The 13,743-nt window shown below is 37.4% G+C and overlaps 1 protein-coding gene across 1 annotated transcript in view; it reads right to left on the reverse strand.

Annotated features, from left to right (window-relative positions):
• The window catches only part of IQCB1 (IQ motif containing B1), a 107,610-nt gene that overhangs the window by 84,323 nt on the left and 9,544 nt on the right, over positions 1–13,743 (reverse strand). The window contains exon 4 of the mRNA XM_007943896.2: positions 1,921–2,014. Coding sequence (XP_007942087.1) covers positions 1,921–2,014 — 94 coding nt within the window. The remainder of the gene's footprint in view (positions 1–1,920; positions 2,015–13,743) is intronic.

Raw genomic sequence — 13,743 nt, forward strand, 5'->3', positions numbered from 1 at the left:
CAAGACAGAAAATAACAAATGCTGGCGAGGATGTGGAGAGATCGGGACTCTCACACACTGCTGGTGGGACTGTAAAATGGTACAACCATTGTGGAAAGCAGTATGGTGATTCCTTCAAAAGTTGGAATTAGAAATACCATTTGCCCAGCTATTCTATTACTAGGATATATACTAAAGAAGTGAGAGCCATGACAAGAATAGACATAATGCACATCCATGTTCATCGCAGCACTGTTTACAATAGCCAAAAGATGGAAACAACCTAGGTGTCCATCAACTGAGGAATGGATAACCAAACTATGATACATATACACACAATGGAATACTATGCAATGCTAAAGAATAATGTAGAATCTGCAAAACACCACAGGACATGGATGAATTTGGAGGACATTATGCTGAATGAAATAAGTTGATCACAAAAGGACAAATATTGTACTGGTCCATTATTGTAAAAGTCAAGGAAATGTCTATCTATAGGAAGGACATGTTCTTTGTTGGTTATCAGGGGTGGGAGGGGATGGGAGGGAACACTGTTAGATAGATAGAGATATGTATTGATTTGGCTGAAGAGAAGGGCAATGTACCAAATGTAAGTGATCATTATAGTGGCATTGAGGAAGAGAAAAACATAGACGTGGGAGGTACAAACAACAAAGATGAACCCTTTCGCACATATAGTACAGCGTTGTCAGTGAAGGCAAACATGGGTATATTGGTAGATAGATGGGTGTTCAGGCTGAACTAGTAGGTTTCTCTATGAAGTGGGGAGTGTATCCAAGAACATGTATAGTGTTGGCAGACAATGGTCCTGTAAGTTTATGTGTATGATCTGAATTGCCAGGTGTATAGTAGAGCTGACAAGGGCAAGGTTGTAGTCACTGCTTGGTTACAGCCAGCTTCCAAGAGGGACCTAGTAGTTGAACCTGTGGGCTCAGGACCATCGGGATGTCACAGGGGACATCAAGCTCAATTGGCATAATGTATTACACAAAACATTGTTGCACTTCCTACTTTGGCAATAGCAACTGGGGTCTTAAAAGCTTGCAAGCTTCCATCTAGATGCAACGATGGGTCTCTCCTCGTCCAGAGCAAAGAAGAATGAAGAAAATGAAAAAATCATGGAAACAATTAGTCCTAGCGACTGGTACACCATCTGATCTGCAGCCTATATGACGATGAGACCAGAAGAACTGGATGGTGTCCGGCTACCAATGTCAACCACTTGGAAGGGGATCTATGAAGGAGATCCTGGATAGAGAGGGAGAACAATGTGGAACAAAACTCAAAATCATTTGGAGAAAAAAAAAAGGGGGGGGGGACCAGGTTTGCTGGTCCGATAGAGCCTGGTGGAACCACTGAGACTATGGCCCCTAGCTGCCCTTCAGGTCTGGAATTGAAACCATGCCTGTGGCTTCCAGCCAACAATAGATAGGTATATGAATTGAACATTTCCCTGAAGTAGATACACTCCTTGGAGAGAACAATCATGGGAGAAAGAAGGGCTGCTTATGCACAGGGAGACAGCTCAGGGGGCAGGAGTGCATGGAGGGATGGACACAGGGAAGAGGTAACTATAGGGAGGGAGTGGGAGGGGAGCTGTTGCATTGTGGTAAATTGTGGACAATGTCATGAGACAAAGCATATGTGAACTGCTATACGGAAAGTGAATTTGCTCTGTAAATTTTCACCCAAATCACACACACACACACATACACACACAAAGTTGTCTGTTTAAACTAGAATGTACAAATGGGCTTAACTATACGGTGGGATAATTTCAAGGTGGTTTCATATAAGTGTGGTTATCTGCATAGTTAATGAAGCTTTTTTTTTTTTTTTTTAAGCAAAAAAGATCAAACTGTTAGCAGTTGACTCTACAATGACTGTTTATCAGTTATATCAAAATCTTTTTCTTACCTTTCTGAACAAGTTGAACATGGCCTCCCAAAAGCCAGAAGAGAGAATCAGTCACAATTTGGAAAACATGTAGTAATTCATCTTTTTCTTCACCCTTAACACAAAACACAAATCTAATTTACTTTTCTATAATATGCTTTATTTAAATTTTTTTTTTCCCCGGGGGAGTCAGAAGACTTAATTTCTCGATCTAACTTAGCTACTTATGAGGTCCGGTATATTCCAGAGTCTTGTCTGACACCCATTTTGATCTTATCTCTCTTTCCCGTCTTTTATATGACTGCTTTCTTCATGTATGATGTCCTGAATGTTATACTGCAGCACAAAAGTAATGACAACAATGTTGTTGTTGTTGTTTTGTGCCGTCAAGTCGGACCCGACTCATAGCAACCCATCCTTGAGTTTCCAAGGCAGTATCACTACGGAAGTAGATTGCCCCATCTTCCTTCTGAGGAGTGGCTAGTGGATTTGAATAGCCAGCCTTCTGGTTAGCAGTCAAGTGCCGTAGGCACAACACTACCAGAGCTCCTAATGATGACAATAGCAAAACTATTATGATTGTCAAGATTAATTTTCAAAATAATGAAAATAGTTTACCTCTATTATTCTAGCATAGTGTTGTTGTTGTTGTTGTTGTTGTTATGTGCCATCAAGTCCTGTTAGGTAGGTATTTAATAAATAGACATGTAGTGACTTAAATATAACAAATGAAAAAAGCATTTAACCATCCCTTTAGTCCAGAAACTGCCTTTGCCAGTTTCACAAAAAAAAAGAGCAAGAAGGGCAATGGGTAATCCTCAGTGTTATCAATCTCCAAGGAGAGTGTTATACTCCTAGATTTCCTAATTTCTTTAAAACATAATAATAAATAAAATAAATAAATAACATCATCCATAAATTCATGGCTCCTGACATTTGGTTCACAGTTTGACAAATTGGCTGTCAAATCACTTCAAATTTCTAGCATAGGTGTTTTTCTATTCGAATACTTTTTCTGTTTTTTTTTTTTTAACCAATTTGCAGTTTACACCAGAATATCCTATGTGCATAATATCACGTGCTCTACTCTCTATACCCTTGTTGTTGTTGTTGTTATGTGCTGTCGAGTCGGACCCCAACTCATAGAGGCCCCTCCTTGGCTTTCCAAGGCAGTATCACTACGGAAGTAGATTGCCCGCCCAACCTTCCTTCTGAGGAGTGGCTGGTGGGTTTGAACCACCAGCTTTCCGGTTAGCAGTCAAGTGCCTTGGCACTATGCCACCAGAGCTCCCTCTAATGTAGTGGTAGGCCCAAATGTATTATAGCCAAGATCTCTTCCAAGGTAACATGGTTCAGTCTTATGGATTTACCACTCTGTAAATTCTAAAATGAGCCTTTAATATTTAAGACACTTCTAGTACCTAAAAGGCAAACAGTTTACAAATTATTGCAAAGTATTCAGTATTGCCAAGTATACTCTCCTTAGTACTTATTTTTGGCTTCTCACTTGTACATAATGAGGAAATACCAGAGGAAAGCAGCTGACAGAGAGGTCAGAGCAAAATAATTCTATTGGGTTTTCCAAAGTGAAACTGAGAACCTGAATCCAAACTAGAAACCAAGGAGAGAAGAAAAGTGTATGAGTAAACTGGACTCAGAGAAGGGCCCAGAAGCTAAGTGTCAAGACAAGACTAAAGACACTTGAGCTTTTGACCCCCAGAGGAGTTTACACAGCAAATTAGGTTCCCATTTCTACACAAAGTGTTCAGTCATATTGGCAACATTTTTCACAATGTGTCAACAGTCTCATTCATTCCATTCTGGTTGTTCTCTTTCCAGGAATCCAGTTTCCCTGCCCCCCTTATCTTCTTATATTTGCTTTAGAGTAATTTTTGACCATTTGGTTTCATATGAGTGGTTTTTTAAAGAAGCATGGTACTTTCAGGTGGTATTCTTTATTTTATGAGCCAATCTGTGCTAAATGGTGACCTCAGGAAATAGTTTGAGTTCAAGGTTTAAAGAGTATTCAGGCTGATAGTCTCAGGGAGTCCTCTAGTCTAAACCAGTCAAGTCTAGGTTTCATAAGAATTTGTGTTCTGTTCCACATTTTTCTCCCATTTTATCAGGATCCATCTATTTTGGCACTGATCAGAATGGTCAGTAGTGATAGCTGGACAATATCTAGTTCTGATCTCAGGGTAGAAGAGGCCATGGTTCATGTGGACTATTACTATTAGTCCTGTAGATTACTTTCTTTATTGAGCCTTTGGTTTCCCTGTTTCTCTTTGCTCTGGATGAGTAGAGAGCAATAGTTGGATCTTAGATGGCTGTTCACAGCTTTTAAGACCCCAGACACTACTACTCAGCAAATAAGGATGTACAACATAAACCTTATGAACTGTATTAGGTCAAATGGCTGACGTGTCTCATGAGACTATGGTCCTAATCTTTCAAACCCAATCAATCCTGCAAGGTGTTTGGTTATTTTCAAGAATTATTAGAGAATTTGAAGACAGAGCCCAAAGGGGATAATAAACAGCTTCTTAAAATAAAACAGAAAACAAGCAAGAGATTGACTGATGAATATGTATTACAAAGAAAAGTTGAAAAGAATTTTAAAGAGACATTACATGATCTATGCACTAAATGAGTAGTATATATGGGTGGTGCAAACGGATCACTAGCCAAAAGGTTGGTGGTTTGAACCCACCCTCAGAAAACAGACCTAGTTATCTACTTCCAAAGGTCATAGCCTTAAAAACTCTATAGTGCAGTTCTACTCTTTACACATGGGGTCACCATGAGTCAGCACTGATGGCAACTAACAACAGTAATGCACCAAAGGTGTTCAGGTGATGAAAGTCAAAAGGTAACCATGAATAAGAACCAGGGAGGTAAATGAAATCAGTGTGTAAATGAAGAGTGTTGAAAAGCCAGTTAGAAGCTAGGTCTTCAGACAAAAGACTTGTTCTCTGCCAATGAATGGGCCTTTGATTCATAGTGACCTATACACAACAGAACAAAATACTGCTATTCTGTGCCATCCTCATGACTGGTTGGAGATAAGGCTTTCACTGGCTGTTTTTCAGAAGTAGAATGCCAGGTCTTTCTTCCTAATCTACCTTAGTCTAGAAGTTCTCCTGGAACATGTTCAGCATCATAGCGACAGACAAGCCTCCACTGACAAGTGGCTGTGTATGGTGTACACTGACCAGTAATCGAACCTGGGTCCACATGGAAGGTGAATTCTACCACTGTGTCTTAAAGACAGCCCAACCATGAGGCTGAGTAGGTAATGAAATTGGGAACTACTGGCTCAGGTAAAGAGTGAGAGGGTGGAAACAGAGCAAATTTTGTAAGAATAGACTTATCATTCATAAAATGTACTCAAGGTTATAAAATTATGTTTAAAACTAGTTAAAGACTAATGCAATAAGTACCTAGGAGTATCTGGTTATTCATAGTCTTAATATCTTACTCTAAATTACATATGAAGTTTCAAATATCACTTATTTATAATTTATTATTAATGATTATTATGCTTTTCTGTTTTATTAGTCTTAAGAGAAAAAGCACAAATGAAGAATGTATCATAATAAATCTCAATTATGATTCACTTATGAGTAACTATAAGTTCAGTGTTATACAATAGAAATACACTGTGAGACACATAATTTTGGGCACAGTGCCTAATGCATTTGACTGCTAACCAAAAGGCTGACAGTTCAAACCCACCAGCCACTCCTAGGAAGGAAGATTGGGCAATCTACTTCCGTAGTAATATCGCCTCGGAAACACAAGGAGGGGTCGCTATGAGTCAGACCTGACTTGATGGCAGTGAGTTTGAGTGAAAAGGGGCAGGTGAAACTAATTTTAATAATACACCTTATTTAACACATTAAATCTTAAATATTATTATATTAATATGGAATCATCATAAACTTAATTTGGTACAAAGTCTGATATCTGTTGGGTATTTTGCACTTATATAGCACATCTAAATTTTAACTGGAAATACTTGATGTATGTTTAGTTTAATAAAATTTACTGTTGGAAAAGTAGATTCACGAATGCAAGTTCTTCTAAACATACTTAAAATTTTGCCGATAGCTGAAGTGATAATCAATTTTCAAGTTTAAAAGAAATAAAAATTTAAAGTTCAGCTCCTCAGTTACAAAAGTCACATTTCAAGTGCTCAATTGCTACATAAGGTTAGAGGCTACCATACTGGACTGTGCAAGTATAAACCATGAAGTCATAATCAAGACACAATTACCTAAATTATTTAAATTGCAGGCATTGTTGCTATGTGCTGTCGAGTCGGACCCAACTCATAGCGACTCCTCCTTGGGTTTCTGAGGCAGTGTCACAGAAGTAGACTGCCCAACCTTCCTTCTGAGGAGTGGCTGGTGGGCTTGAACTGCCAGCCTTCTGGTTAGCAGTCAAATGCCTTAGGCACTATGCTTCCACAGCATAGCATCTAGCAAATTCAGCTCTTTAAGATAAATATTATACATGGAAATAAAAATGGGTGTTCTCAACTTCTGATCATGCACTTTTCTCCATCCATCTAGCATGCTGAATTGCAGTTCTTCAATTTGCCCATATAAATCTCATTCATTTCAAGCTTCCTAAGGTTCTGACTTTGCCTTCAGATATTATCTCGCTACACTGCATCTCTCAGAAAGCTGGCACTTATAAAAGAGGGCTTTCAAAGCTATAGACACACAGCTGGCCTCTCAATCACACTACAATTCCATATTTCTAACTTGGATATATTCTAACTTTCAAGGGATCTTATTGTTCCCCCATTGTTTACTATCTTTGACTCATTACTTCCGTTAATCATTTATCATGCCTGAATCCTCAGTCAGCTTAGACACACCCTTAAAATGGTAAGGATTATCTACAGAAAAGGAGCTCTGGTAGCATAGTGCCTAAGGCACTTAACTGCTAACCAGAAGGCTGGTGGTTCAAATCTACCAGCCACTCCTTGGAAGGAAGGTTGGGCAACTACTTCTGTAGTGATATCACCCTGGAAACCCAAAGAGGGGTTGCTATAGGTTGGGTCCGACTCGATGGCACATAACAACAACAAACAACAATCTACAGAAAAGCAGTATCTGATATTACACTTCTTCTATCCTTTCAATTTTACCTCATAATTTCTCATTTAACCCACTTTCCAAGGTCTTAGCCTAGTTAAGATTCTCATCATCACAGGCTTTATTGTTGTTAGGTGCCATTGAGTTGGTTTCGACTCATAGTGACCCCATGAACAACAGAATGAAACACTGCCTAGTCGTGCACTATCCTTAAAATCATTGCTACGTTTCAGCCCCATGTTGCAGCCACTGTGTCAATCTATATTGTTAAGGGTCCTCCTTTTTTCATTGACCCTCTACCAAGCATGATGTCCTTGTCTAGGAATTGGTCCCTCCTGGTAACATGTCCAAAGTAAGTGAGCTAAGTCTTGCCATCCTCCCTTCTAATATGCATTCTGGCTGTACTTCTTCCAAGACAGATTTGTTCGTTCTTTTGCAGTCCAAGGTATATTCAATACTCTTTGCCAACACCAATACCATAATTCAGAGACATCAATTCTTCTTTGGTCTTCCTTATTCATTGTCTAGCTTTCCTATGCATATGAGGTAATTGAAAATACCATGGCTTGGGTCAGGTGCACCTTAGTTCTCAAAGTGACATCTTTGCTTTTTAACATTTTAAAGAGGTCTTTTGCAGTCAATCTACCCAATGTAATATGTTGTTTGATTTCTTGACTGCTGCTTCCATGGGCCTTGATTGTGGATCCAAGTAAAAATCCTTGATAACTTCAATCTTTTCTCCATTTATCATGATGTTGCTTATTGGTCTAGTTGTGAGGATTTTTGTTTTCTTTATGCTGAAGTATAATCCTTCATTACTAGCATAACTACTAATGCTGTGGTCCAATCTTCATCAGTAAGTGCTTTCAGCAAGGAAGGTTGTGTCATCTGCATATTGTAATGAATCTTCCTGCAATCCTGATGTCACGTTCTTCTCCCTACAATCCAGTTTCTCAGATTCTTTGCTCAGCATAAAGACTGAACATGTATGCTGAAAACATATGCATGCCTTTTCTGATTTTAAATCATGCAGTTTCCCCTTTTCTGTTCAAACAGCTGCCTCTTGGTCTATGTACAGGTTCCACAAAAGCACAGTTAAGTGTTCTGGAATTCCTATTCTCAGCGTTATCCATAATTTTCTCTGACCCACATAGTTAAATGCCTTTGTATAATTACTAAAAAAAACAGGCAAACATCTTTCTGTTATTCTCTGGTTTCAGCCAAGATCCATCTGATATTAGCAATGATATCCCTTGTTCCACATCCTCTTCTGAATCTGGATGGAATTTTTGGCAGTTTCCTTGTCAATGTACTCAGCATCTCAACTTAGCTGATTGTAATAGTCTGAAGTGATCTATTTTCCACTCTGTCCAGCACACTATTTTATCTTCTCAAAAGCCTCTCCAGAATTTGTAGAAAATTTCAAACTCTTCTCTCTGAAATTCTATGCTGTTCATAATCTTGCTCTACCTTGTTTTTCAATATTTTTGAAGGAGAATACTGTATCTGTAAGGTAAGTATGTGCATTGCAATTCTGAGATGTCATACTTACTTATGTCTCTTTTTTGGTTTTCTCCATTTCCCCTGCCTACAAATATCTCCATGTTTCCAAAGCTCACTCATTCTTTGGAAATAGACATCTCATGTGCCATTGAGCTTTTTCTAATCACTCTTGTTTACACTGGTTGCTTTCTCCTCTCACCCTTTATGAAATTATTTTTCAATTAGTTGTATAACACCTTCATTTGTTATTTAATTTTTAATTCTAAAAATTATATTTTCTCAAAATATAAGTACCAGAGCACTATAAACTCTGCCTTTTGGTATGGAAGCATACTTCACCTAGCCAATCCTTTTGCTCTAGGGTGGACAAGTTTTTTCTGTAAAGAACCAAATAATAATTAGGTTTTATAGTCTCTGGAGCAAATACTTAACTCTGCCACTGTAGCATGGAAGCAACTATAGACAATATATAAACAAATGCCAATGATAATGCTTCAATAAAACTATTTACAAAACAGGAGACAGGTCATATGTAGCTCATAGGCCATAGTCTGTCGACCCATGATTTTGCCGAATATAATGATCAATTTAAAAAAAAAACATAAAAACAAATTGTTTAAAAGCTCTGAAGAACAATCAAAACCATATAAAAGTTGGAAGATATGACCCTGAAGAAAATGTGCTGACTGAGAACCAAATTTATCTTCCCTTTCCTTTGTGGGTACTCCCCAGTGTGTGTGTATAGCACAGAGGAAGGAGTTCAAACAAAAAGCTGTAGTCTTATTGGGCTGAGAAATCAGTGAATGTAGTTTTAGGCTGTCAGAGCAGCTTAGAAAGTCAGAGTAAGAAGATGAAAAATCTATGTACAAACATCTTTTAGATTCTTGGCTGACCTTGAACTGTGCATATGAGAGAAGAGGCTCTAAGGAGCATAGAAGAAAGCAACAGCTGGAAGGCTGAAAAAGATGAACATCAATATCTTATCTTCCCAGTGCTGGGCATATACAGTTTCGAGGTTAAGCACCTCCAAAAAGAAGGACTAGGTTAACACATTAGGCTATCTACTGAAAGCACAGAAGAGCATACTTTAGGAGTAAGAACTATGAATCAGAGAAAAGGGCAATGCTCTAAAGTTAACAGCAAAAATGAAATAAGCTTGCCCTGACAAAGGCTAAAGTTAGACTAAGCCACCATAGGATCAAATGATCTGCCAGTATTTAACTGCTCTCAAGCATCTTTGAAGAAAGATAAGAGTGCCTTTAAAATATCACTCACAGTGCCTATAATAAAGTAATAAATTATTAGACATGTGAAGAAACAGAAAAATGTGACACATAATTGAATTAAAAAAAACTAACAGAAACAGACCAGGAGATGATCCAGGTATTAGAACTGTAGTCAAGAACTTAAAAGTAACTATAATAACTACATTAAAGAATCTATAGAAAAAGATGGGTATAATAGGTGAAGAGTTATGAAAACTCTAAAAGTGATACAAATGGAAATTAAACAGCTGAACAATATAATCTTGGAAACAGAAAATTTACTACTTATCATCAGATTAGACACTATAGTTTAACTCTGTACACAGTGAGTCACCATGAATAGAAATTAACTCAATGGAAACTAACAATTCTAACAAAACACTACAGAAGAAATCAGTGAAGTTGAAGACAGTTCAATAGAAATTTTTCAAACTGAAGTGAACAACATCAAAAAGATGAACAGAGCCTCAGCAACTTAGAATCTCAGAGAGACAAATGGATAGAAAAGTATTGGCTGAAATTTTTTCTAAATATGCATAAATAAATGAACTTATAGACACACAAATTCAGCAAACCCCAAGCAGGTATAAGGTTTAAACCACATCAGAAAATATAAAGAAATACACATCAAGGTTAATCAAAGTCAAATTATTGAAAGTCAAAGAAAAAGGAAAAGTCTTAAAAGTAGACAGACAAAAAGATTCATTGTACAGAGGAGGAACAACAATTGGAAAAAAAAAAAAAAGAGGCTGAATGTACATCAGAAAAAAAAAAAAAAGATGCCAGAAGACAATGTAACAAAATTATGCATAAGTACAGAGAGGGAAAAAAAAAAAGAAAGAAAGAAAAACTCTGACAACCTAGAATTATATACCCAAAACCCACTGCCATTGAGTCAAGTCTGATTCACAGTGAACCCCATTGTGTTTCCAAGGCTGTAAATCTTTATGGAAGTAGATTGCCTCATTTTCTTCCCATAGAATAGCTGGTGGGTTCGAACTGCCTACCTTTTTTGGTTAGCAGCCCAATGCCTTAACCACAGTGCCACCAGAGCTCCTTTGGAATATATACATCTAGAAAGATATTTTCATATAACCCAAAAGCTGAGATAAAGCTGAAAGAAATCATTAGCATCAAACCGATAGTACAAGCAATGCTAAAAACCAGTTCTTCAAGCTAAAGGAAAATGATGTTGTTGTTGTTAGGTACCGTCGAGTCGGACCTGACTCATAGCGACCCCTCCTTGGGTTTCCGAGGCAGTATAACTATGGAAGTAGACTGCCCCATCTTCCTTCCGAGGAGTGGCTGGTGAGTTTGAACCGCCAGCCTTCTGGTTAGCAGTCAAGTGCCTTAGGCACTACACTACCAGAGCTCCAAAGGAAAATGATACCAGGTGAAATTTCAAGAATGGATATGGTAAATATAAGACATTTGTGTGTGTGTGTGGGCATTTCTTTAAATTCTTCAAAAGTCAATAGACTGTTTAAAACAAAAATTATAATGTATGTTGGCTTTCTAATACATGTAAAAGTAAACTATAAAACAAAATAGTACAAAAGATAAAAGGTAGTAAAAGTGGAATTATAAGACTCTCACATTATTCTGAGGTGGTAAAATATTAATCAAGGTAGATGTGATATGTTAAGAATGAATATTGTACCCTAGAGTAAAGTCATACAAAGAAGTATGGCTAAAAAGCCAATAGAGTATATGTGAATACTGAAAACTACCTGATTAATACAAATGTAAGAAGAAAAGAAGGAACAAAGGATAAAGAATACAGGAGACAAATTTTTAAAACTAATAGCAAAATGGGAGAATTATCTCAAACATATCAGTAATTATATTAAATGAAAATAAACACTCTAATTAAAAGTAGAGATGAGAAAGCAAGACCCAAAAATATACTACTTAATAGAAACTCACTCTAAGACACATACAGGTTAAAAAGTAAAAGATGGAAAAAACTACACCATGCAAACACTAAACTGGTGTGGCTTTATTAGTAATAGCAGCTCAAATATTCTTTAAGATAAGGTATACTGTAAGAGATAAAGAAGTCCATTTCATAAAAGAGTTAGTACATCAAGAAGACATAACAATTCTACATGTGTATGCATCTAATAACACAGCTTTAAAATACATGAAGAGAAAAATTGATAGAATTAAAGGGAGAATTAAGACATACCTACAATCATTATAAAGATTTTAACATACACTCTCATTAAAAACTACAACATGTAGACAAAAAAATCTGTAAGAATTTAGAAGACTTCAGCACTATCGACCAAACTGAACTAATTAACATTTACAGGACATTACACACAATGATGCCATCATGATAACTGAAACTTGTGCATATTAACATGGCACTGTGCAAGGCAAGGACTATCCTAGATGGAACATTCACCAAGATAGAACATATGGCAGGCCATTAAAAAAAGTCTGAAAAAATTTCAGAGGATTGAAATCATACAGAGTATGTTACATGACCACAACAGAATTAGATTAGAAATCAAATAATAAAAAATCTAAAAAATCCTCAAATATTTGGAAATTAAGCAATACACTTCTAAATAACTCATGGATCAAAAAGGAAAAGTACATATAGCAACTAGCACAATTCAACCCAAGAAGTATTTGTTGAACCGATTGAAACAACCTCTATGTTGAAGATCCCTGGTGGTGCAATGGTTAACAGCTTGGCTGCAAACCAAAAAGTCAATGGTTCAAAGCCACCACCTGCTCTGCAGGAGAAATGGTATTCTGCTTCTGTAAAGATTGCAGCCTTGGAAAACCTATGGGACAATTGTATTCTGTCCCATGTTTGGGCTGAAACATTTTGACTAGAAAGGATTAAGAGAGGATTAGAAAGACCAAGGAAAAGGTTTGCCTTTATTCTTTTCCACCATTGAGAGTTACTTTGAAAAGTTCTGAAACTAGAGAACAATGCTCTCTTCTAATGTTAATTTAAGTAGAAAGTATGTAAATAAATGTTTCTTGGTCCTGCCCAAAGTTCAACAGTAAGGCACATGCTTCAGTAAGTCTTACCATCTGGTTCTGCTAACGCTTTAAATGTTCTAACGTAGAGATGATTATTTCTTTGGTCATAATTTAAAACGTGTAAAGCTACTACCCTCATTGTACTTTCAGCCAAATATTGAACATCTGAAAAATAACTTGGAATATCATCTCAAGAATTAAACTGTTTTGGCTACAAAACATACAACACTAATCATTTAGCATGTAACAACAACAACAACACCTATCAGGTATGTCTAGGCAAAACAGAATATACCCATGACCATAAGTTTAGCAGATGGTATTTCTACATGTGTGTTTGTATGTGCTGTAAGAATGCCTGTATATAGGCTTGGGACGACAGTCACAGAGGACATCAAGATCAATTGGTATAACATACTACACAAAACATTGTTCCACCTCCCACTTTGGCGAGTAGTGACTGGGATCTTAAAAGCTATCAAGCTGCCATCTAGATGCAACAATGGGTCTCTCCTCGTTCAGAGCAAAGAAGAATGAAGAAAACCAAAAATTCATGGAAACAAGTAGTCCTAGCGACTGGAACACCATCCAATCTGCAGCCTATATGACTATGAGACCAGAAGAACTAGATGGTGCCCAGCTATTGCTGTCAACCAACCACTTGGAAGGGGATCTATGTAGGAGATCCTGGATAGAGAGAGAGAACAATGTGGAACAAAACTCAAAATCATTTGGAGAAAAGAAAAAGGGGGGGACCAGGTTTGCTGGTCTGATAGAGCCTGGTGGAACTGCTAAGACTATATGGTCCCTAGCTGCCCTTCAGGTCTGGAATTAAACCCACACCTATGCCTTCCAGCCAAACAATACACAGGCATATGAGTTGAACATTTACCTTAGGTAGATACACTCCTTGAAGAAAACAAGCATGGGAGAAAGAAGGGCTGCTTATGCACAGGGAGACAGCTCAG

Source organism: Orycteropus afer, unplaced genomic scaffold (genome assembly GCF_000298275.1).
Source record: "Orycteropus afer afer isolate SDZICR_OR568_19922 unplaced genomic scaffold, OryAfe1.0 scaffold00114, whole genome shotgun sequence".
NCBI classification, from domain to species: Eukaryota; Metazoa; Chordata; class Mammalia; order Tubulidentata; family Orycteropodidae; genus Orycteropus; species Orycteropus afer.